This window comes from Corylus avellana, chromosome 1 (genome assembly GCF_965113065.1).
Source record: "Corylus avellana chromosome 1, dhCorAvel1.hap1.2, whole genome shotgun sequence".
Classification (NCBI taxonomy): Eukaryota; Viridiplantae; Streptophyta; class Magnoliopsida; order Fagales; family Betulaceae; genus Corylus; species Corylus avellana.
The window spans coordinates 7,302,066-7,327,506 of NC_142490.1; the positions used below are offsets into that span (position 1 = coordinate 7,302,066).

General features: G+C 36.4%; 4 protein-coding genes across 5 annotated transcripts in view; 3 read left to right on the forward strand and 1 right to left on the reverse strand.

Moving 5' to 3' along the window:
• On the forward strand, positions 1–1,106 carry LOC132168993 (Calcium-dependent lipid-binding (CaLB domain) family protein). Its single transcript, XM_059580087.2, has one exon. The coding sequence runs from the start codon at positions 67–69 to the stop codon at positions 1,030–1,032; it is 966 nt and encodes a 321-aa protein (XP_059436070.1). The 5' UTR covers positions 1–66; the 3' UTR covers positions 1,033–1,106.
• A 1,675-nt stretch (positions 1,107–2,781) lies between these two features.
• Positions 2,782–3,829, forward strand: LOC132168994 (plasmodesmata-located protein 2-like). The gene is made up of 2 exons (XM_059580088.2): positions 2,782–3,523; positions 3,696–3,829. The coding sequence occupies exons 1-2, from the start codon at positions 2,782–2,784 to the stop codon at positions 3,827–3,829; spliced, it is 876 nt and encodes a 291-aa protein (XP_059436071.1).
• A 1,544-nt stretch (positions 3,830–5,373) lies between these two features.
• Positions 5,374–18,354, reverse strand: SUVR4 (SET-domain containing protein lysine methyltransferase family protein). Its single transcript, XM_059583411.2, has 7 exons — positions 18,202–18,354; positions 15,311–16,580; positions 14,587–14,852; positions 10,056–10,122; positions 9,841–9,891; positions 7,580–7,674; positions 5,374–5,739 (listed from the first exon to the last, which is right to left on the reverse strand). Exons 2-7 carry the CDS (start codon positions 16,358–16,360, stop codon positions 5,733–5,735), a joined length of 1,536 nt encoding a protein of 511 aa, XP_059439394.2. The 5' UTR covers positions 16,361–16,580; positions 18,202–18,354; the 3' UTR covers positions 5,374–5,732.
• A 5,365-nt stretch (positions 18,355–23,719) lies between these two features.
• Positions 23,720–25,441, forward strand: part of PEX1 (peroxisome 1) — a 32,795-nt gene continuing 31,073 nt past the window's right edge. Inside the window, exons 1-2 of one of the 2 annotated variants that reach the window (XM_059579889.2) lie at positions 23,720–24,115; positions 24,279–24,452. In XM_059579889.2, the coding sequence (XP_059435872.2) occupies positions 23,912–24,115; positions 24,279–24,452 (378 nt within the window). In that variant the 5' untranslated portion in view covers positions 23,720–23,911. Of the gene's footprint in view, positions 24,116–24,278; positions 24,453–25,441 lie in introns of those variants that run through there. The other variant, XM_059579890.2, reaches the window with a different exon arrangement.

Below are 25,441 nucleotides of genomic sequence, written 5' to 3' on the forward strand. Positions count from 1 at the left end.
GTCGTTGTTGCAGTTGTCGTCGTTGCCGTTATTGTTGTTGTCTTCGGTGCGACAGCCGTCGACGTCATGTCGTTTCAACTTTTAGAGATTAATTTGGTGTCGGCGCGGGACCTGGAGGCGCTGTCCAAGTCAATGCAGACGTACGCCGTTGCTTGGCTCCACCCGGAGCGCAAATTGTTGACACGTATCGACAGAGACGGCCACACGAGCCCCATGTGGAACGAGAAATTCTTGTTCCGCGTCGACAACAAGTTCCTCAACGCCGACGACTCCGCCGTGATGATCGAGATATACGCTTCGTCGTGGATACGCGACACCCTCATCGGCGTCGTTCGTGTTCTGATTAGCAGTCTCCTCCCTCCCTCGTCTCTCACCGCCGAAGGGAGATCCAAAAAGCGGTTCGTGGCGCTTCAGGTAGCCCGCCCCTCCGGCCGGCCAAAAGGGATTCTCAACGTCGGCGTCGCGCTCATCGACAGCACCTTGGGGAGCATGTCGATGATTTACAGCGAGCTCAGCGAATCGGCGGCTGAGAAAAACGAGCGACCCAAGCCCATCCAGCGCAAGCGCTCCTTAAGCGAAGGATCCGATATTTTCGGCGAAGGATTAGCTATGAAAATGAGCTCCATATACGACGACCATGGCGGGACGGTGCAGTCCTCCGATGTGGGACAACTGGTCACTGCGGCGGTGGGGAAGGAGTTGCGATTGAAATCCGTGGAGGATGATCAGCCGGGGAGCTCTCTGTGGGATGAATGGTCGGAGGATAGTAGCATGGAAGGGCTGAAGACGAAGATCGCAAGGTGGCAGATGACGCTTCCGCCGATATACGACAACGAGTACAAAAAATTTGGGTCGTCGATCAAAAAGCGAAGCGGGCACCGGCGTAGCCGCTCCGCCGGCGGCGGGCTGTTTTCGTGCTTCGGAAATGCTTATGGGTTTGAGTTTTCGATTGCGTGTGGTGGCGGCATTAGAAAGAAGAAGATTGACGGCAGCAAGGTTCATCTGATTAGCGCATCAGAAATTACTTTTTGATGACATTTTATATATATTATAAATTTTATTTTATTTTATATATACATATATAATATAATGTAACAGTACTTTGACCGAAGGCTAATACAATTTGGTGCGAGTATTTATTTAATATATTTTAATCTCTATTTACATTTACATTTCTTTTTTCTTTCTTTTTTCACTGGGAGTTTTGTATGAATGTAAATAGACGTGCTGCGTCTTGTATGGCAATATATAAAGGTTTTGTATGATTCTTTCTTAATGAATCTATTTTCTTTTTCTTTTTTTAATTATGGGGAATATTTTTTCTAATTGCACAGTTTAATCTTCCGACATCCCGTTTGTTTGTTTTTTTTTTGACATGTCCATACAAGGAAAGAGGGAGGAAGGATTCGAACTAATAATCTCCACTTCATTAGGCGTGGTCTATAGCCAATTGAGTTACCTCTTGAAGACCATACTGTTTGTTCTTAAGATCCCATGAATGAAATTTTACCGTTGTAAACTAAAATTGTACGCATTTCTTAGTTCTATGTAGAAATTCCCGAACAAGTTCAATAGTTTTTTTAATGAATAAAAATTAGGATTAAATTCAAAGATGGTCCCTCTAGTTTTCATTTTTATCAAATAAAAATGCTATTTTTTCATCTTCTATCCCTATCCATCCATATGTTTTTCAAATTTACCGTCAAATCTATAACATCTACATGTGTAGATACTATATATTGAATGGCGAATTTAAAAATGAGATAGATGAGAGATTGATGGAAAATGAAAGAATATCACATTCTCTTTATTAAAATATTCCTTAAATTTAAAAAAATGATAAAATTGGTCTTGAGACTTTTTGAATTTATAATATTAGTCCCTTGTTCCTTGGAGTGTATGGTCCAATTAGTGATTGGATTAGGGTAATTGACATTTACACAAATATGTAGGAGAAAGGTCCTCAAGGAGTAGCTCAATCGGCTGGGAACTACGCCTAATGAAGTGGGAGGTCACTAGTTCCAATTCTCTTTCCCCCTCCCCCTCTTGTGTGGATATGTCAAAAAAAAAAAAAAAAAAAAGTAGGAGAAAAAATTGTTGAGATGGGTTGAGACTCAAGCGATCAAGTTCAATTCTAGACGGACAAAAATTGTCTCCAAATCAGGTTAGATGAATTTCTTTCAACCAAGTCTCTAAAAGTGTCGTCTGTTCTTTAATATGTGAGACGCACATGTCTTTTTTTAGTAACATGTGCTCCTCTCATGTGTTTTTTTATTTCACTCTTTTAATAGCATTAATAAAAAATATAAAATATAAAATATAAAATAAAATAAAAACACGTGTTTCTTACATGTCCAAAAGATACATGGCACTTTTAGAAATTGAGTTAGAAGAAATTTCTCAAACCCAATTTGAAAAAAAAAAAAAATAATAATAATAATCTATTCTAAATAATTAACAAATTTTAGCTCCAACAATTGTCTACCAAATTTGGCTTGACTCATTTAGATGGATGTTGTATGTAGTTGACATTGGAAGTGGAGGCTTTTTCACCTTCCATTTGAAGTCTTAGTGGCAAATTCTAGAAATTCATCCAGAGTTTGGTGCGGTAGGCAGGAAAAGCCCAACTCCCCAACTCCATCTCTCTCCAAAATGATAATTATATATCCATTCATGCAACCAAACACATGCTTCTTTACAACCCAATGTAGCAGCAAATCCATCAAAAAAGAAAACCAAGAAAAATTCGTCTTATTAAGTTGAACAAGAAGCAGCTCCCAAATGAATTCAATTAATTTGATCATATCATTTATAGTTTATTTTTCTCTCTTCTTCCTGCCATCTCTCGAATCCTCTGCAGATTACACCACCTTAGTATACAAGGATTGCGCAAGCCAGACATTCACAGATCCAACAAAATCACAATCACAAGCTGCCCTTTCCTCTCTTTTCCAAGAGCTCGTAGCTCACTCCTCTCAATCCAAGTTTTTCAAAGCCGTCGGAGGTGGCAGCGAGGCGGCCGTTTCCGGCCTCTTTCAATGCAGGGGGGATATCAGTGAGGAAGAGTGTTACCGCTGTGTTAACACGGTTGCTCAAATGTCAAACAGCTTGTGCAGCCAAGCAATGGCAGCCCGGGTGCAGCTTTTTGGGTGCTATACACACTATGAAGCTGGTGGTTTTCATGAAACCAGCACTTCCAAAACAAACTTACGCCACAACACTTGTGGGGAATCGAAGGTGGCGGCCAACGGATTTGTAGAGCTCTGGGATGCAGCGTTTGCGGCTCTAATAGACGGCATCGTGCACGGTAACGGGTTTTATACAACTAATTATGAGTCAGTGCAGGTGATGGCACAATGTGAGGGCGATTTAGGAGGTTGTGAGTGTGGAGAATGTGTGAGCAACGCAGAGCAAATAGCCCATGAAGAATGTGGGGAATCAGTTTCGGGAGAAATCTACTTGGACAAGTGCTTTATCAGTTATACCTTCAACCCAGACGGGATACCAGCCAATCCACACCCAGGTAACGGGCTCGTTTGATCACGCTTTTTAGGACAATTTTTTTTTGTTTTTTAGCAAAAAAGAAAAAGTATTAACAAAAATTACTCACAAAATACTCAAAACTACATTCACCTTTTTGTTCATTAAAATTATTCATTTTTAGTAACAAGTAACACCGGATATTTTCTTGACAGAGAATAATCAGAGAGGCAACAACAATAGCAATGGGAAGGTAGCAGCAATTGTTGTGGGAGGGGCAGCAGCTTTATTTTTGGGGTTTATGTTCTTGTTGCTTATCAAGTCGTGGGGGAAGAAAGAGGATGATTAAAGTAAACATATTTTGATCATCACAGATTTATAACATTGTTTAATCTTAGTTTTTTCTCCTTGTCTCTTTTATGTTATTTAGTAGTAAAATGCAGTAAATTATTCTGCAAGCTAGGGCTAATACTCCTATTTGGGAGCACGTATTATATTATATGATGCAGTTTGTGGGAAAGAAACCAACTTGGTGGGTTTCCTATCTGTTTCTGTGGTGGGTAGAGTTCCTCATCTTTTTTTGTTATTATTTTATTTTTAACTTCTACAATAAAAAAGATTTATAATGGGATGGCAATCTAGAGAGAGAGAGAGAGAGAGAGAGAGAGAGAGAGTCTGATTCTTGGAAGGTAAGGATTGATAGGAGTGGATGTGGCAGTTGGGATGAAAATGTAGCAGGTATTGTATTATCTTCTAATGTACGTGTAGCTTCTGAAATATAGTGGGTCTCTATTATGTAAATATTTATTTATATAAAAAAATCAAGTAAATAATTAGTTTCAAAGGATCAAAACATTAACAATTAATTAATTAAGGGTTTCATTCTTGAATTATATGTGTCAGATTTCACATCTGTCCTCTCCTCTTACGGATTCTCTTTCAAATAAATTAATAAATTATAGGTTTAACTAACGAAAGTCTTATGGTTGTTTGTTTTTGCTTGCATGTTATACAAGGCTTAAGCATTTTTGCTTGGTTTACAGGTTCTACTCTCTCGAGATGTGACGGTGTAATACGTCTTTAATTTTTTGAATTAATACAACTAATTACAAAAAACTCCATTAGAGGTTTTTTGCCTTCTCATCTAAAATACCGAGTTGTCACCCCTACAAACTCCATTAGATTACCTCCTCCCCTTTTAAATCACATTTGTGCCAGGGATATTTGAAGCAAGTTTAATAGAAAACTAAACATTGGTCCACAAATCATCAATATTCAAGATGATTAGGATACAATTCATTTCTCTAGAGATGTTTGTTATTGGGAACTAGGGAATTTTGTTTGTTTTGGGGTAAGGTGTGATTTGACTAATATGATTCTTAGCCATTGGTTAGTTTATTCTAAGGCTGATAATTTTTTACACAATTCGCGAACCTAATAAAAAATTAATAGGTTAGGATTGAATGAGATCTAGCCCGTTTAATTAAAATATAGTCTTATACACATACATTGACATGCAGACACAAATTGTTACCCCTAATTCTGTCATTCATTCAATAATAACATTTTAAAGGGTTTTATGTTATTAACTTGTGGATTCAAGATTTCAAAGTGGGTTATAGGGTCCTAATGGATTCCAAGGTTCTATTAAAATCTTCAACGTCAAGCAATTTTCATAGAGTCAGAGCAATGAGAGTACACTGAAATTTTCTAAAATTGATTTCATTTCTTTATTAAAAAAAAAAAGAAAAAAAAATAAAAAATTAGCATGTAAACAAGTCAATCAGCTGTAGGACGTACACCTATTATATTCCATGCAGTATGCAATGACAAGCTGTGCAAAGAAGTTGAGCCAAAAATACAAAATCTGCATTCTGTCAATAAAATAAAATGAGTCACTTTTTTCAATTAGCAGCCATGAATGATGGGGAACAAAGAGGAACACTCAAACGTGTTGGAAAATAATACTTACAAAATACTCCCCAACTGCCTCCTTGCCCTCTAAAACTGACAGGGACGGCTCAATTCAAAAACCCCGTGTATGATATACTGAAATACATCCTCGTTCAATTTCTCAAAATATCTCCATTCATCTCAAGTTTTTTCCTTTAGTATAATCTTTTTCCACAAAAGAATGTGTGCTTCTGTATCAATTGGTACAGAGTTGCAGCAAAAGTTAGGTAGATGATTTCAACCAGAATAGCAATTCTCATTAATCCACACGTCATTGGTCATCTAGGTGCTATAGCCATCTAGCTCCTGTACTAGAAAATATTAAAGTTATCAGGAAAAAAAATTAATTAATTAAAAAAAAATACCAAATTAAATTAGCTGTTCAATTTCAAATCTGGAGCAAAGCACAATTAATGAACCAAGTATTCCTTTTCTCCTATTAGATGGTTGGCTCTTGTTAGTTATTTTAGGTCCTTTTTCATGTGTGAGAGGCCTAATATTTCTGAGCTTTTGAATTTTTGTTCTTTTTCTATATTTTAAGGATTCTCTTGTATATTTCTTGTGCAATAGTGTTGCAACCCCTTGGAACTTTAAATGAATTGCATTACTTATAAAAAAAAAAGAAAAAAAAAAAGGGGATATTCTTTTTTGCATTCTAGCAACCATCTACTCACCATCTCTTCTCTCTTTGCTTTTTTTTTTTTTTTTTTTTCTTTTGAAAAAATCAAAATGCAAGTGAAGAGATGGTGAGTAAATGGTTGCTAGAATGCATTGTAGCATTTCTCTAAAAAAAATAAAGTTGTAAAAAGATAATTGAAAGTGACATATTGAAATCTTGTTGTCAGAGGTTAGTGTGGAAATTGTTCACGCACACTTTCCATGTCTAAGATGTCCCACGTTAAATTCAATTGTTAATGCATTTTGGGACTATTATGTGATGATGACCAGAAGTCGCAAGAAAAACCCATGCCAAAAGGCCATGTGAAACTATTCCAGATGGAGAAAGGGGCAAGCTCTTCGATAAAGTTGTTAGACCTATTCCTTTGTCTATGTATACCACATATATATAGCCGTGTTCAGATTTGAAAACATTAAGTATATGATAATCATGCTTCACAAGATAGACATCCTATTGGGGTTTTGTATGGCTCGAGTATTTTGTATCTATACAACAAATGGTCATGAAAGTCTCGTAGAAAAGTACTTCTAGGGTGTATCAAGTGTGCACGAATTAAGTTTGGGAATTATATCTTCAGAATTTATGAAAGTTTGGTTGTTCGTTTGACAAAATTCCAAGAATCATAATTCCCACAAGTAGAATTCCAATTCTCATGAAACACGAGAATTCTAGCTCCTACTTCTTATTAGGGTGAAAGAGAGCCGTAGAGGAAAAGTGAAAAGAAAGGAACATTACCTTCCTAGTCTACCATGTAATTTAAAAACTAGGGGTAACTTCACTTTAGACCTCTGAATTACCACACGATTTGACAAGCTCTCTCTAAACTTTAAAACCTCTTACTTTGAACCTATTTGTCAGATTTTAAACGTTAAAAGTAAGACCATGATGTTTATACCCCTAACTTTGTTATAAAATTTTAAATTTACCCTTAATTCAAAATTAAAAAAATAAATAAATAAAAACTAAAATTAGGGATATTTTGGTCTTTTTAGGTATTTCGGTTAGAAGTTAGCGGCTAAATCTGACGAAAGGGTTCAAATTGACTGTAATTAAAAGTTCAAGGGTTCAAATTGAGAGGTTTTGAAGTTTGAGGGAACTTGTCAAATCTCGTGGTAATTCAGGGATTTAAAGTGAAGTTACCCCTAAAAAATATAATATACTCAAAACTTTAATGGTAAATCAAGCAGTCAAACGTGAAAGAAGAGATTTAAGGGAAACTAATGGGAAACTGTTTCCTGTGGGAAAACAGAATGGGGAGAGGCCCATGGCTTTGCCTAATACTGAATTATGCAAAAAAAGTGAGGGAAAAGCAATTTTGTCATTCTTTTTCTAGTCTTTCTTACTCGAAAAGAGCCACGATAAAATGATAAAACAATCACCTAATTTCCAAATAAAAGGATTGAGGGAGTTTTGCCAAAAACCATAAAGAACAAAAATAATCATATTAGCTTCACAGGAGAAACTGACCTTTTATGTTTCATCTCTCGGCAGAATGCACTTCCACAACAGCAGCGAAATGCCTTAATTGGATGATTCTGATCATTAAAGTCGATCCCATAATCCTGCCAACAATTTCATGCAGATAATCTAAGCAATTAGGAAATCCAGACCACCAATGATATTAAATTAGGAAGTCAGAATCAGCCATATAAATTACTAGACAATCTTAGCATGCATATGACCTTTAACTGCATAAAACTTGTAATAGTATAGAAAGCAGGGAGCCCAGACTGTTTGTGAGATGGTAAGAATTCTTCAAAATTGCTGTCAACTGTCACCATTTAAGATTGAATAAATCCAATTTTTTCCCCTGAAAAGCCACTCTTCTCGTTTTCTTAAAAATGAAGTACTGTGCTGTCAGGTCATCTCAAACATTCAAAAAACCAATTCATATACTTCGGCTCTCCATGTAATATTCATTGACTTATTTTACTCCAGTCATAATTCAATTAGGAAAATAAATAAAACAATAGCAATAGGTCATAAATTCAAAATTAATAAATACAATTGTGGGTAATCATATATCCACTTATGGGTGCAGTGGGGACACTATCGACAGTTTGTATTTCCCAATAAGAAAAAATTTTCTAAAGCCATTTTGGTTCCATAATGTTCAGCAGTTCCAAGTGCCTTTATTAATTTTTCCCTTCTGGGGTGTTATATTCAGGCAGAAAAACTTTAAAAAATCTGAGAGGAACAGTGAAGGGGACAATTTTTTGAGAAAATCTTAGACTTCAGATCACAGAAAAGCTTAATAAAAGCGACTAATACCTCAGCCCTTACAGATGACTTCAGAACCAAAATACAGTCTGACTTCCCAGAGACTCACCATCTTAGAGAGTGAAAACTGTTTTGAGGTCCTAACTCATATTTCCAAAGTGCAAATTGACCACGATGATGGCCATTAATTTCATTGACCAAGACCTAAATTTATATCTAGACTTTAGATATTCCATGCTTTGACTTATTTAATGCACCTTAAACAGCAAATTAAACGGTTATTCTTCCTTTTGAAGGACTCTTGGAGTAAACATCTGTCAAGCCGTTCTAATACCAGATTAGGGTTTAATATACAGCTAAAATCCCAAAAGGACAATATTCCAAAATAACCACCTCCATTCCTATATATATATATATATTTTTATGACGGAAAACCTCAACAAGGTAGGGCCTTTCAGACCCATCTCTGCAGAGTAAACCTCAGACCCATGCACCGTACCGTCGGAAGTTTTCCTACACGGATTAGGGTAAATCGCTAGCATTTTACATCAAGGGGTGTGGCCCCAAGGGGGAATTTGCACCTCCATTTCTATATTCTTTATACAATTGTCATTATTATTGTGTAAAATTAAGGGTACGGGGCTAAATAGGCCGATATATTGTCAAAAGAGCCAAATATAAGAATTATATCAGATGGACAGCTTATTGGCTACAGCAGCCCTACGTGAATTATAAGGCTGAGAACAACCTGCCATGCAATTGAAAAGGCTCCTGTTCATGCCAAGTAACTCAAATGAAAAGATGTCAAGTAAGCCCCTTTAATGAATGCTTTTCTTTTTTGTTATATTATTAAAAAGAGAAAGATAAGGATCATAGCTTCACAAAGGGGAGGAAGTAACATTTATCTTTCCAAGGAAACGAAAGAGGAATATTGTTTGGCTCAACTCCGCCAAAACAAGGCTCTTTTAAAAGAATAAATGTTTAATAATAGAAGCCACAAGAGATTAACTAGAATAAAGTAAAAAATAATCTAGATGAGTTTGGGACAGCCTTTTGAGAATAACAAGAACAAGTTGTGCAAGCTAAAAATATATATTACTACATTTAGTGCAGAGGAACAAAAAACATGAAAAAAGGAATGAAAATCAAATCACTCCCGTAGACCTAACAGAGCATGGTTCTGGGGCATGTTGACGTAAGAAATGCTTGATAATTTTAGAGTAATCATTGACTTCCTTGAGGAGACAGCATATGAAAGCTGAGTTGCCTAGCATATAAACATTGGATATTTCCTACACCTATGTTTGCTATCAAGTTTGTCACTGCACATCATAGTTTTTTTTTTTTTTGATAAGTAAAAATACTTCATTAGTTTAAGCCCATACATTTTTCTTTTTCTTTAAGGAGGTTAAATCCAACAGTTTTCAATCACACAACCTTTTACAGTCCTTTTTTTCTTTAGATGAGCAACTCCAATAAAATTACTTACAGAAAATGATCTTACTTACCCATGACAACTCTTCAAAAGCGCTTACTTTCCTGGTAGTAAAAAAGGCAAGCTGCAAACAAGGAACACAAGCAAGCTCTTCAGATACACTTCTTTGTTGAAAGGTTACAACCCCCCATCAAATCCCTCCCAAAAGAAATGACAAAAAATCCTTTACTTGTAAATAAAGATAAATAATAAGGAAATAAGTGCCAAAAAAGTCAGCCAAATCCATACATGATAATAGTGGCGATCAGGAGTCTCCACTTCAACTGGAATATCGACCAAGTTCGCATCAAAACATCTGGAACAATAGAAACAGAATTTATACAAGTGAATCACACAAAAAATGAGAAATTGGAAATAAATAAAATAAAATAACGAAGTGCACTGAACCATATGGTGATATCATATTGATAATTGATTAGTGGATCGGCATAATAATTTTCTCTCAACACAAGTAATTATAAATTAAGCGGAGTAACCTAGTGCCAACAGTAATTACTACAAATAGGCCTAGCTGGCCATCCCATGGAGAACTGAGTTATCCATTAATTAAATACTTAAATTTGACATCTTGAATGGGACAGTGCTAAAATGACCATCACTGACACCTCGTAGTGGAAACTTGAAATTACAGGATTGAATGAAATCCCGTAACTGATCCCCATATCATTGATTTAAGCAATAGCACCAACTTTGATTCAATGGATTGATTCAAGTTGGTGGATCCAAACATTGATCCTAGTACATGTCAATGGATCATCCAATTTCATGGGAAAGGGAGATAGGCTCTTATTAGCTTTCTTTCTAGAGGATATCCGACAACCCTTATCACTAATCTATGATGTTATCAGACATAAATTTCTAACAAAGATGTCTATAAATATTAAAAACTTCAATTTCTGAGGACTTGAAATAGACTTCATATTGCATCATTATTACTCAATTATGAAACTTAGCAAGTTCTTGAAAAATAATCTACTGTCTTTCCTGTCTTTCACTAGCTAAAATAAAGTCTGTTTGTCTTCCTTTTAAATCAAAACAAGCTTGTCATCTCCATTCAATTTCTATATATTATTTAAGATTTATATCTTCTAAACATGAGATTTCTTAAAAATGTTCCTTTCACAGAAACTTACATGCTGCTTCACTTATTGCAACATAGAAGGAAAAGGAGCAAATTAACTAGGCAGTAGCAGGAAAACAATCCCTTACAAGTAGTCTTTTTACTCCTCTTTCTTCTTCTTCTATGGTGTTACTTCTTCAAATTGAGAGAGCATAAAACTACATTTGGCCATTCTTTGTTCAACAGCACTGATTGTAACTATAGCATCATCTCCTACTCACACTGCAACACATACATTCCTCTACTTTATTTGCTTTGGTGGGAACTAGTTTTTTTTTTACAAGTAATTCATTCTCATAAATAGGAGCAGATGAGCACAACTCAAGTACACGAAAAATATACACGAAAAACACCAATCAAGATGCATAGGAAAAACACAAATCAAGAAACTCTAATAAATTACAAAAATGAGAATAGTTAGGCAACCTCCAGACATAGAGAATTTTGAACACAATGGCTTTTAACTCTATCACCATCTTCTCACAATCTTCGAAGTTTCGAGCATTGCGCTCTCTCCAAATGCACAACATTAGCACAGAAGAATCGCTTCTAAATTGATCTCTCCAACAAGCCAACAATTCCACCACCTGTCGAGGCATGACCCACTCAATCCCAAGAAGGCAGAAAACCGAAACCCACAAGTTCCTGACTACTTCACAATGGAGCAAAAGATGATCAATTGTTTCCCTGCTCCTCTTACACATACAACACCAATCCACCAAATGATGTGCATCTTTCTCAAGTTATCCACTGTTAAGATCTTCCCTAAAACTGTCATCCATACAAAGAAACCACTTCAAAGGAGCCTTTTTTCTTCAAATGCACTTACAAGAAAAGGGAGACAGTGGGAGGAATAAGCATATTGTAAAAAGATTTGACCTCAAACATCCGCCTTTTGGAGGGGATCAAATGAATTTTATCCTCACCACCTTGTCTCAACCAGAAAGAGTATAAAAGGTTAAAAAATGAGGTAATTTGCTCTATCTAAAGAGTGCAAAGAGAATCAACTCTACCTCCTACTCATGCATTGATCTAATGAAGGTAACATTCCACTATAAGGTGGCCTTACAAAGCTGCAAGTGATCGCCTCCTTCAATTGAGATTTACTAAACAACTCCAGGAATGATGCCTTCAAGCTTTGATCCCCGCACCACATCATGCCAAAAGTTGATCTTCAATTCATCACCCACATTAAATCTAGCAAACTTATAGAATCCCCCCTCCCCCCCTCCCCTCCCAAAATCCCCTCTTGATATTTTTCTACACCCCGACCCCGAAAGACCCACTAATAGCATTAAAACACCACCCTCCCCACATGCTGCCATATTTAATATCCGCAATCGATCATCACAAAGCCTCCCTCTCCTTGGCATAACGCCATAGCCGTTTCCTCAAAAGAGCCCAGTTAAACAAAAGCAGATTTCTAACCCCCAACCCACATGAGGATATTGGAGTACAAATCTTAGGCCAGCTTACTAAATAGATTTAAATACATCACCCACACTAACACACAAAAATTCTCTCTGAAGTTTCTCAATACAATTAGCAACACCAACTAGGACGGGGAAGAGAGACATATAATAAGTTGGCAAGTTAGAGCGCCTTTAATCAAAGTGATCCTACCAACCTTACACAAATAAAGCCGCTTCCAACCAGCCAAACAACGTTCCATCTTCTCAATTATACAATACCAAATTGATTTAGTCTTTAAAAGAAGCCCCCAACAGAAAACCTAGGTTCTTCATAGGCAAAGAGTACACCCTACAGCCAAGGAGACAAGCCAAGCCTTCAACATCTTCCACGGCCCCAATTGAAACAAGCTCTGATTTAGCCAAATTAATTTTCAATCTAGAGACAGGTTCAAAGCATAGGAAAACGCACCTCATATTACAGAAATGATTAGGGTTTGCCTTGCAAAAGATCAAGGTGTCATCCGCAAAGTGGAGATGAAACACTAAGAATTCATCATTGCTCCTAGAACCCACCAAAAATCTTGATAAAAGCCCCCTATTCACTGTAGCGAACAACATTCTACTCAAAGCCTCTATAACAATAACAAAGAGCAAAGGAGACAAAGGATTCCTTGTCTCAAGCCACAAGAACTCTTAAAGAAGCCAGTGGGAATACCATTAATCAAAACAAAGAAACGCACCATAGAGAAACGATGTGCTATCCACTCACACCATTTCTCCCCAAAATCACATCTCCCCAACATATACAGTACAAAAACCCAATTAACATGATCATAGGCTTTCCGTGTAGGAAAACTTCTGAGGGTGCGGTGCACGGGATCGGGGTTTACTCTACAGGAGTGGGTCCGAAGGGCCCTGCCTTAGAGAGGCTCCCCGACATCACAAAAAAAAAAAAAAAAAAAAAAAAAAAAAAAAAAAAGATCATAGGCCTTTCCCATATCCAACTTACAAAGCACACCTAGTTCCTGTGATTTGATTTTACTATAAGACATTCATTGGCAATAAGGACAAAGTCCAAGATCAGTCTCCCCCTAATGAAGGCATTATGAGTCTTGGAGAAAACCTTCTCCAACACCATTTCAACATGTTAGCTAGAACTTTCAAGAAAATTTTTTAGGCGTCACCCATTAAACTAATAGAATGAAAATCTTTAAACCATTGCCCCCATTTTCTTGGGAATAAGGGCAATGAATGTTGCATTGAGACTTCTTTCAAACTTACCTCGGACAAGGAACTCATGGTAAAAATTCATGATATCTTCTTTAAGAACCTCCCAACAAGTTTGAAAGAAAGTCAAAGAAAAGCAGTCGAGGCTTGAGACCATATCTCCACACGGATTTTTTACCACCTCTACTACCTTACTCTCCTCAAAGGGTCTTTCCATCAATGTAGCCTCCTCATCACCAATAGAATCAAACGGAAGACCATCCAATTTAGGTAGCCAAGTAAATTGTTCTAGAGTATAGACGAGTGTAAAATTGCACAATGTGCTCACTTATTTTTGTAGCATCTAAAGAAGCAGGACCATTAACCCCTAAAGAATCAACTATATTGTCTTTTCTAGTCAAATTAGCCACGCAGTGAAAAAATTTTGTGCTCTTATCTCCCGCTCTCAACCAAAGAGCCCTTGACTTTGGTATCCAGCCTACTTCATCCATTAGAGTTGTCCTCTTCAAACTGCTAATGATCTCGGCCTTTCTTGACTTTTCAATATCAGACAAAGTTCTTTCTTCTACAATAACAACAAGATCACGAAGTTCATCCAAGAGAAGCTTTTTCTGCTTCTCAACATTTCCTAAAACCTCATCATTTCGTTTCTTCAAGTATGTTTCAAAACTTTCAATTTACATGGCAGTATGAAACTATGAGACTTGAACTCGTAATAATATTGTCCAATTTCTCATCTAAATGTGCCATCAATTCAAGATGATAGGCAACTCCAATAAACAGCCATAATCATGGAACAAATAACTTTTCTCGTGAAAAATCAAAAAATGAAATATAAAATAAAATAAAATAAAAATTAACATTAACTTTCTAGATTAATTTAAAAATAGAAAACCATAATCCACTAAGATGAAGACACAAAAATAAATAGCAACAAATAGATAGCTAAATTGCATAAAGTCATTTTAAAAAAAAACAAAAACAAAAACAAAATTCCTACCTATGGTTGATGAACCTTGCGACATTACCATGACATGTCGCATCCAGACAAAGCGCCTCCTCATCCCTTAAAACTCCTTCTGAGCCCCAATCTGCATCAAGTGTTACAGGATATGTATGTCTCTCATTGCCACTGCTTTGTAGGACCCGCTCATACAACTCCATGTTGGTCAGTACTTCCCCGATGTATTCACAAACAAAAGTTCCCTTAGGCAATTCCTCAAGTGTTCTAACTCCCCATCCTTTTCCTTCAGGAGTCAAGAACACCTGAAGCATAAAGAGCAATGAAAATTTAAAAGTCATAAAGAATACACTGAGGAAGCTATCATATGAATAAATATCACCAATAAGAAATTGTAGTTATTGTTGTTACTATTGTTATCATAACATATATAATAGTGCAACATAAGAAGCTTTGAAAAAATTAATTACTATTGGATTTATACAAATGAGCCAGTTATCGTTGTGAACAATGAGAAAAACAACAGGTATTTTCAGCAGAAAAAGCTTTATTGGAGTCCAAAAGAACACATGCTGAAAAGCTAATCCTGGAATTGTTTCAGTACACAATGATTATTAACTTCAGTGAAAATGATATCTTGATGTCATTCTAACTTGCACTGGCTTCCACACATTAGCAGAAGTTATTAATTGATTAGCTTAGTCATAGTGAATGATGGTAAGTCAAGATGTTTCCACTGTCAGAAATTCAAGGGAAATCTCACCTGCAACTTGCATGTTATACCTCGCTGTACTATTCGATTTCCACACGACATGTCACATCCACATTTTCTCCAGCATTCTTTAATAAACTTTCTGACCAAATGGCCCTTGCATCGTTCAGGCATGTACTCATCCTTAGACCTCTCTAATGGACAGTCCTGACAATAAACAAAATGACGCTCTTGAGGTTCTAGCCTCATAGACATACAAGCACTTAAAAATTCTTCCTTCAGCAGACCATGTGGTGTGTAGGCAAACTCTCCACCAGTTTCACGAGCACATGCACATGGAATTGATGATGAAAGACAGTCTCCTGAACAACCTAAACAGCAATCCTCATCCGCAATCCGAGCCAGTGAAATATTTACATTAGCTTTCTCATAAATTATATTGTGTGGAATGTAATTGAATTTTGGAGGACATTCATTGCTATTTTCAGATACCAATGATATTTTCACTTTTTCTGCACCTTTTGCTATATCATGCCTCCTTTCATCATGAACCAAATTATGCGAATTTTTATGCCCATAACGGTCTGAGCCATTACGATTTGAACCTGTTTTGGAATTATGTGTCCCAAAAGCTCTCTTCTTTGGTCTTGTAATACACAAGGGATCACAGACGTCCATACCCATACTGGAAGAAGAGTTAACAGCAATAGATCTATCTTCAGTGACCACAAGAGATGAAATGGGGTCCTTCCCTTTGCCAATCAAAGGAGTGTTGGGCAGTTGGGAAGTACCTACAGTTCTGCTATCTCTTAAACAAGGTTGAATTAGCTCCACGGTACCCCGTCCAGAAACTTTGAGAGGTATTTCATTCTTTTTCACAGCTACCGTTTGTCTGAAGTTATGTTGCATAGCATCTTTGCTATTTTCCTTTAGCTCAAAGTACGCATCTACAAGTGTCTGGAAATTGTCTTCTTCAATTAGTTCCCAATTATTATCATAGACTTTTAAGAGTTTCTTTAGCACTGGTTTTGCCTCTTCATCAGGAATTCCCAAGGCCCTCGTTGCACTGAAGGCCTTGAAAACTCTCGGATCAGCAGCCATGACTGAACTCCTAATGGAGAATTAAATCTTTATGAACTCACCGCCGTTTTCTTAAACCTCCATGCTCCTGTCTATTGAATAGTTGAATGTATCACTGGAAAAAACCAATACCTGCATATTCATTATCCAAGGCTTCTCAAATATAGTGCATAACTGAAGAAATGATTCCCTTGTTTCACATTGAAGTCAATGGCATCATCCACCCTTTGTAATTGACTCACTGCAAAAGATTCCATTGATTAGATTGTATACATATATATTGTGTATCATCTATTATAACCTATTGATAATTTAAATAATACAAAATCACGTCTAAAGGGACTCATTTCAAGCACAACATGGACATAATAGAATACAATTGATTTCCATAAGTGGGTAGCTTTCAATATTGTTGGCTAAGATTCGAATCTCATGATTGAACTATTGCTTGGGTGAAAAACAGTTCAAGCGTTCAAAGTTTGCCCATGCATTAACATAGTATAATCCTCATGTGGTTAGCCATAAAATCCAATCGTTAATTCACTTTAGTCTCATTCAAATAATCAAACAACAACTAATCATACAAATAAACTTCATTAGACTAACAATTGCAAGCAAGTGTCCAAACTTTCTGCTCTTTTTTTTTTTTTTTATGACAGGGAACTTCGACAAGGCAGGGCCTTTCGGACTCACCCCTGTAGAATAAACCTCATACCCGTGCACCGCACCCTCGAAAGTTTTCCTACACGGATCAGGGTAAATTGCTGGCTTTTACACCAGGGGGTGTGACCCCAAGGAGGAGTTTGCATCTAGCAAGTCTCGAACTTGGGATCTATAGGATGATACTCCCTAAGATCACAAGCCTCAACCACTAGGCCAACCCCTTGGGGTTAACAAGTGTCCAAACTTTCTATCCCCTTCTCACACGCATTCTCACCAACCAAACAACAATTTTCCACAAATATTCTCACTAACCAGTAACCAAAGACTCAAAATACAGTGCGGTAACCAAAATAACTCTCTATTTGGTGTTAGACATAATGTAACAAAAAACAAGAGCAGAGAAAAGGAAAAAAAAAACGAATTTGGAATTGAGAATCGTGTTCAAAGTAATAGCTTCCACACAATTTTCCTCCTTTTTTCCAACTTCCTTTCTCAGTAGCCAAACGACAGCACAAAAAGAGCGAAACTAAAATAATGTAATAGAAAGCCAAAGCCGAGAACGCAAAAAACGCAGATTGCATAAACAATGTAGTTAAAAATAATAACTTTCAGGCATTTTTCCACTTCTTCTCAAAAGATTTTTCTCAGTAACCAAACAAAAATATGAAAAAGAGAGAAACTGAAATCATGCAACAGAAAACAAGATCAAAGAAGAGAACAAATGCATTTAGAATAAATAATAGTTCAAGATAATCCTCGTTATCAAACGCGATTTAGAGAGCTTTTTGATTTTTTGCCAAAAAAATAAAAATTAATAGAATTATATCTGAACACACAACAGTCAAAATTACTTTCATTTTTACGTCACCTCACGATACTTTTTCAATCAAAGAGCAAAAAGCACCTCTACAAAGTTTTGGTCAAATGAACCTAACTTCCACGCATTTTCCTCTTCTTTTCGAAAGACTTTTCTCACTAACCAAACAACAGCATTAAAAAAGGTAGAAACTGAAATAATGCAACAGAAAACAAGAACAGAGAAAATAACATACGCCATGCGAATGTATAATAGTTCCAGGTAGTAACTTTCACGCAGTTTCCTCTTCTTTTCAGAGATTTTTCTCAGTAACCAAACAACAACATTACAAAATAATAATAAAAAAAAGACTGAGATAATCGGAAGGTTTTCTCGAACATACAAATTCGGGAAACGAAGTCTCCGAAGAACTGAGAGCTAGCGAGAGAGAGAGAGAGAGAGAGAGAGAGAGCTCCCTCTATCTAAGAGAGTCCGATACGAAATGCAAAAGAGACTTGGCGTGAAATTCTGTAACTATTTCGGGGCCCAGAAATCGGAAATGGACTACCTGAGGGCCCAGGGTTTGGAACGCTTTTATTTCGTAGAGAAACGAAGAGACGCAGAATTTATATTATATATATTTTTCCAATGAATCAGCGAGAGCGAGACGATCGGATTCGGTGGGGTCGTGTTTTCATTTATCGGGCGCGGTGAAGTCCAGGATATTATTTTGTACTTGGTGACGTGTCTGGTAATTGTGGGCGAAGATACTTTATTAGTGTGACTGCATGGGAGAGTGAGAGAGTTGTGCGGACAAAAGGTTATCCTTCCCGGAAAAAAAAAATATATATATAATATATATATATATATCTGTCGTTTTCAGTCTTTGATTTATTCTCCAAAATCCCATAAAAATTCTTTGTTTTTTTTCTTCCAAAATAGGCTTTTATACTCGGGCAATAAAATAGAGAGATAAAAAAGAGAAATGCTAAGAGTCGATTTTTTTTTTTTTTTCATATTTGATCCATCTCATCTTATAAATTAATTATTAGATTTGTAAATTTATGTAGAACTCACATAAGTTAATGGTAGACCTCACAAATTTAATGATTAATCTATTAAATTTGTAAGAAACTGTTATATCAGTATACTGTGAAATAATTTTAAAATAAAAAATAATTTATAGCATTACTTTTTCCTTATCTAATATAAGAAAAATGCTAGACATATGATTCTTTATGGGTAATTGTATAATAAGTCTGTGAGTCAACCCTTCAAAATTTAAAAATCCTTAATTTTTTTTTTTTTGTTGCAAATTTACTTCCTGAGTTAATCGAAATGACAATAAAATTCATACCGTCAAAGTTTTTTAATAGCCATTAGTCCAAATCAAAACGCATCGTTTCACCTCATTAAAATATTAACTTTTTATTAATTTAATTTTAAAATTTAAATATAAAAATTAAAAAAAAAATATAATAAAATAAAAATTGAAATGGTGGCAACAAACCCACCCTGGGGTGGCTTGCGGCCAACCCCAAGGGGTTTGGGGTGGCTCGAAGCCACCCCATGGGTGTTTTGGGGGCCACCCCTAGACCCTAGGGGTGGCGCGGCCACCCCATGGGTGGTTAGGGGTGGCCGCAAGCCACCCCAAACCCCCCATGCAGTGGCTTGAGCCACCCCTTGGGTGGTTTGGGGTGGCCTGCATGCCACCCCCAAACCCTAGGGGTGGCTCGCGGCCACCCCAAGGGTGGGCAAACAACCCCTGGGGTTGTCGTCCCTGGCCACCTCTTCACTTTTTTTTTTTTTTTTTTTAAGGTTTAAATTTTAAAATAAAATTAATAAAAAATTAATATTTTAATGAGGTGAAACGGTACATTTTGTTAGGACTAACAGCTGTTAAAAAATTTTGACGATAGAGATTTTATTGTCATTTCAATTAACCCATGGAGTAAATTTTCAAAAAAAAAAACTTAAGGATTTTTAAATTTTAAAAGGTTGATTCAGGGACTTATTATACAATTACCCTTCTTTTATTATTTGTTAACACGTGTCAGCATGTGATTAAATTGTGTTCAACAAAAAAGTTAATGGTTGAGTTGGCTCCAATACACAAATTGTAAAAGAATTTAGATATAGCATTATTCTTTTAGTACAGATAACTTGTGAGATCCAAAAAAAAATTATTATTAAATGGGTTAATTACTTTTTTAGTATCTAGGTTTTCACGTTTTTATTTTTTTCCACCTAGGTTTCAATTCATCTCTCATTTACACAAAAATATAGTTCATATGATTCTAAAATGTATTCCATGTGAGTACTAAGCATGCACATTTGATACATAATATAATCATGCTATAAAAAAAATATTAATAATGAGTATTCATGTGAGTTTTACTCACTTTGGTTGTTAAAGAGGTTACGGGTAAGCATGCACATTTGATACATAATATAGTTCAATTCATGTCTCATTTACACAAAAATATAGTTCATATGATTCTAAAATGTATTCCATGTGAGTACTAAGCATGCACATTTGGTACATAATATAATTATGCTATAAAAAAATATTAATAACGAGTATTCATGTGAGTTTTACTCACTAACCTCAAAATATGTGAAAGGGTATGTTGTTAGTCTACTCTCTAAACTAAAATGCTCTCAAACCCTAAACTAGTTAAATTAGGCTTTATGCTTGACCATTGATCATTGGATGGAGCCATCAATCAATCGATCGATACTCAGGTCAATCATTCAATAGCACCGGCAACCCCATTTTTAAATAAGTCATGTCTTCTCCTATTACAACACGATCTAAAGCCTTAATGTAACCTCTAACATTGTCCTAAGCATAAGCATGACTTCCATCTTTATCATAAATTTAACCCAACATAAATCTATTATAAAACAACATCATGACTTATGGGTCTACATGCATCTAATCTTTTAAACAAGAAGTTCATCACGAAGAAATAAAAATATATTATGAGCTTATCGGAAACAATAATCTACCCCCCTCTCTCTCTCTCTCTCTAGTGCCCTAGGTAATTTATATGTTGTGTTTAGCTTAATTGGAGGATTAGCAAGATTGCCTTGGTTCATTAAGGGTCGTTGGGAGTAAGATTTTGGGATTTTAGGGTTCTAGCCAAACGTTCGCAGGGGGGGCCATCAAACATTTGCTCTGCAACCCTAGAACCATTGGGTAATAGTACACCGAACATTTGCTAGAGGACCACCGAACGTTCGTTGACCAAATTATGAACCATTGGGTAATGACCAAACATTCGATCGGCAACTTGACAACCACTGTGCAAACAATACCCAAACGTTCGCCCATAAGTACACTAAATGTTTGCAGACTTGAAGGCATGTCCCAGCAGTGCCCTCAGTTTTTTCAACCCTATAAATACCATTTCCCACTCCCTTATAAGCCTCATTATGCCCTTTGAGACTTAGAGAAACTTTGCTTGAGTGTCTTGTGAGTTGTGAGAAGGAGAAGGAAGGATTTCTTGGAGATTATGCTTTAAAGAGGTAACCTCCTTATCTTGGCTTATTCTTCACCTATTTGTTACTATGATTAAGTGTTTTCCATAACTTAGTTGCTAGTTTTGGACTTATGATGTTGCTTTAAGTTTTAAACATGGGTTAGCATTTCAATATTTATTTACGTGCTTTATTCTTCATAGAGATTTTATTTTTGGGCTAAGAGTGTGTTAGGAACCTTTTTTGTTGCTTTAGAAATTGTTTATAAATATATAGAATGTCGTTTGGTTTGAGATGAGTTTTCTGCCCAGCATAAAATGTTTGCACCTTTCTGGCTGAGCGTTCGGCTTCGAGCCTGAATGTTCGCGCTGTTTGATAGAACATTTGTTGGGCAGATAGAACCTTTGTTTTGGGCATTTTTAGGACTATAATTTGTTTTAGCTCATATTTAGAACTGATGTTAGGTCTATTCAGAGGTTTCAAGGGTGTGAAACATTTGAAGGAAAATGTGGATGAACTCTACCACCTGGGTGAGTACAAACTCACATGAATATTTGTCGTTATTTTTTCTGCATTGCATGACTATTTTATGTGTACCAAACATACATCTTTACAACTCTTATGAAATACATTTTGATATATTATTAACTATATTTTGTGAAAACATGTGCTAAGCAAGATAATGAATATTGTGAAATTTGTAAAATCATGCATGTAAAAAATGAATAAGACTAATTGCATCGTATGACATAGTACACCGATACGTGCGAAAATAATAGCCATGGACTTACTATATATGTTAACTTTATGGTCAAATGTGTGTACGTTATATGAGTATTGAATCCAATTGTTGTTTTATGACCAGCACAATCATATTTGATTGGTATGTCACTACATGACGTACATTGTTAGTGACACCTAAGTAGGAATAACAAGGGTGGTTACCAATATAAATGTTGCTTTATCTATTTGTTATTCAAATTTCTAAATCTTTTGACAAAAAAAAAAAGAAGAAGAAGAAGTCCTATATAGATTTTTTGAAGTCTCAATCTGTAACGACCCAGGGAAAAACGCTAGCCATATCTGCGCTATCACCCTAAAATGACTAGTCAATTTGGAGCTTTCCTAAAATTCATTATGAAGCCCAGTTTCACCTAGTAACTGGGCAATGTGGGACTTAGCACCCATGACTATCTCTATAAACCATTCACTCTATGTGAGCTTTTTCTCATATTCCCAATATGGGACCGAGGTGTTACAAACTTCCCCTCTTAAACTCTTGACATGCAGTGCTCTGGCGTTACTAGGTAGCTCTGATACCACTTGTAACGACCCAGGAAAAAGCGCTAGTCATATATGCGCTATCACCCAAAAATGACTAGTCAATTTGGAGCTTCCCTAGAATTCATTATAAAGCCCAGTTTCACCTAGTAACTAGGCAATGTGAGACTTAGCACCCATGACTATCTCTATAAACCATCTACTCTATGTGGGTTTTTTTCTCATCTTTCCAATATGGGATTGGAGTGTTACACAATCAATAGTTTTTATATTGATAAGTTACACATGCACCCATTGTCACACAAATTCATCATCTCACTCTCAACTTTACTACAAAGGAAGAAAATACAATTTGAGCTAAAGTTCATATGTAAGCCATATAACATAAGATGGTAGATGAAGAAACAGTGGTTAGCCATCGTTAGATGGTTCCTTATGAAGGAATTGTCAAGGTCAATTGGGGTGTGCGGTACACATACATAATAAGAATATGGGCATAGAGGTGATTGTATGTGATTCTATGGGTGAGGTGCTGGCTATCTTGCAATCTCCAAAATGTAATATTACTAACCCAATTGTAGTTGAATTTGTTGCTGCCTTATGGGCTTATTTTTGCTAAAGAGATGGGGTAGAATAAGGTGGAGCTGGAAGGAGATGCGTTATAAGTAGTGCAAACTTTATGGAAATATGGGCAAAATTTGGGTCGCTATGGCCAAGTAATTGACGATACTCGAATTGTGCTGCAATTTCTTATACAAAGTAGAGTCTCTCATGTTCGATGAGAACGAAACAGTTCATAGGGTTACAAAGAGTGCACTCACTGTTATGAAAGAAGTGATTCTTATAAAAAAAACTCATCAATGTGTTATTGATATTGTAATGGCCGAACATATTGCACAAAGTATTCATTAATGATATATGAAATGATTGAATGGTTTTAATAAAAAAGTCTAATCAATATTTTTAAATTAAATATTTATTGTTTTTTTTTTTTTTTTTTTTTTTTTTTTTTGTAACAAATATTTATTGTTTAAAAAACATAAATTGTTTTAAATGATAAATATAGATATTAAATTAAATAACGGTTAGAATTTAAAAGAAAAAATAAAGAATATGAAGAATTATGTTCATCCAAGGTTTTACCCATCTGACAAAATACAGTGACCACAGTGCAAAGCGGTGCGTAAGATAGCTGACGAGAGGAGAGGCAGATAACCAACCCGTCCTCGGAGTTCGAAAAGGCTTCGAGAGGGACGACAATTTTGCTGAGCCTGGCTCCTTAGTCTCCTTATCTTCTCTAAATCGGCGAAAATCTCTCTCGCTCTCTCAGAAACTGTGGACTGAATTGGATGGAGTTGGAGGTGAGGTTGGTGGGGGGAATTGAGAACTGCTTCGTGTCGCTTCCTCTTCCTCTGATCCAAACCCTTGAATCGACCCGCTCCGGTCTCGGCCATCTCCCTCAGGTTCTCGCTCTCGAGCTTCGCTCTCTCAAGGACCACCACCTCTGGCGCGTCGCTTGGTCCGGCGCCACCTCCAATTCTCCCGCCATTGAGGTACTCCTCTTCATCTCCTCTCCGACCCCGCCATGTTTGTGCTCAACAGTTTTCAATTATAGTGTATATTATTTGTTTTTTCAACAGCTTGCATTTCTAGTCAAATTATGTGCTAAGGGCTCTTCTTTGTGTTATTTATATCTGTGTTCGATGGAAAACAAAGGTTTCCCAGCAATTCGCGGAATGCATTTCCTTGCCAGATCATGCTTCAGTTCAAGTTCGAGTTGTTTCCAATGTGCCAAAGGCTACTATGGTTACTATTGAACCCCACGGTGAGGATGATTGGGAAGTTTTGGAGCTTAACTCGGAGCACGCAGAGGCCGCTATATTGAACCAGGTACATTTCTTACATTATGTGAATCTTTCTTGGTGTCCGGTTAAACCCCAATAATCCTTTGCTGTGGTTAGTCTTTTATTTGGTCTAAAAAAAAAAAAAATTTCCATTCAAGAACTAGGTGCCGGTTTACTGTACAGAGTAATAACTAAAAGGAGATTCGTTGTGGAACTAATTTGTTGATATAAACAAAATGGGTTTTGGAACCTAAGAGGAAATCTTGATTCCTTTACTTGGGCTCAGCTGGATGATTATTGTATCCATTCTTGGATCGTAAATTGTGGGTGTTGTTCACTTCTACATGACTCAAGTTCTATTGTTATTTTTTTTGATAAGTAAAAATTTTATATATCAAAAGCGCAGAGGGGCGCAACCCATATACACGGAAAGTATAAATAGAGAGCGCCTAAGAGGGAGAGAAATGAAAGAGGAAGTCAGAAAAATTAATTACTAAAGGAGCTAGCCAAGCGACCGTCCAAGAGTAAAGAAGAAAAGATGAGTCAATTCCTCTATAGTTCTAGTAGAGTTCTCAAAACATCTAGCATTTCTTTCAATCCATATACACCACATAAGACATAGAGGGATCATCTTCCATACTACCGTGGTTCAAGCACGACCTCCCGACCACCAGCAATAGAACAAATCCCTCACTCTGCAAGGCATAACCCAATGCAACCCAAACCGACTAAAAATAGTGTGCCAAAGAGTTCAAGTTCTATTGTTATCAGACAAAGGTCAACCATAAGCAAAGAAAAAGGCTGAAAATGTCCAAACAGTAATACAATCTAGCATAAGAATTGAAATTCACTTAAGTAAAGACATTCCTAGACCTGATGTGGATCTAAATTTTCCCTGAAGGTTCTACTCACTGCTCGGTCATGACTTGATGAGTTAAAGCGAGGAAATAGATTCAAACACTAGACAATTTATAAGGATTTGAGCTGGAAGAAGTTGTTCTCTCCATAATTAACATGATTCAGGAGTTTTGTTTG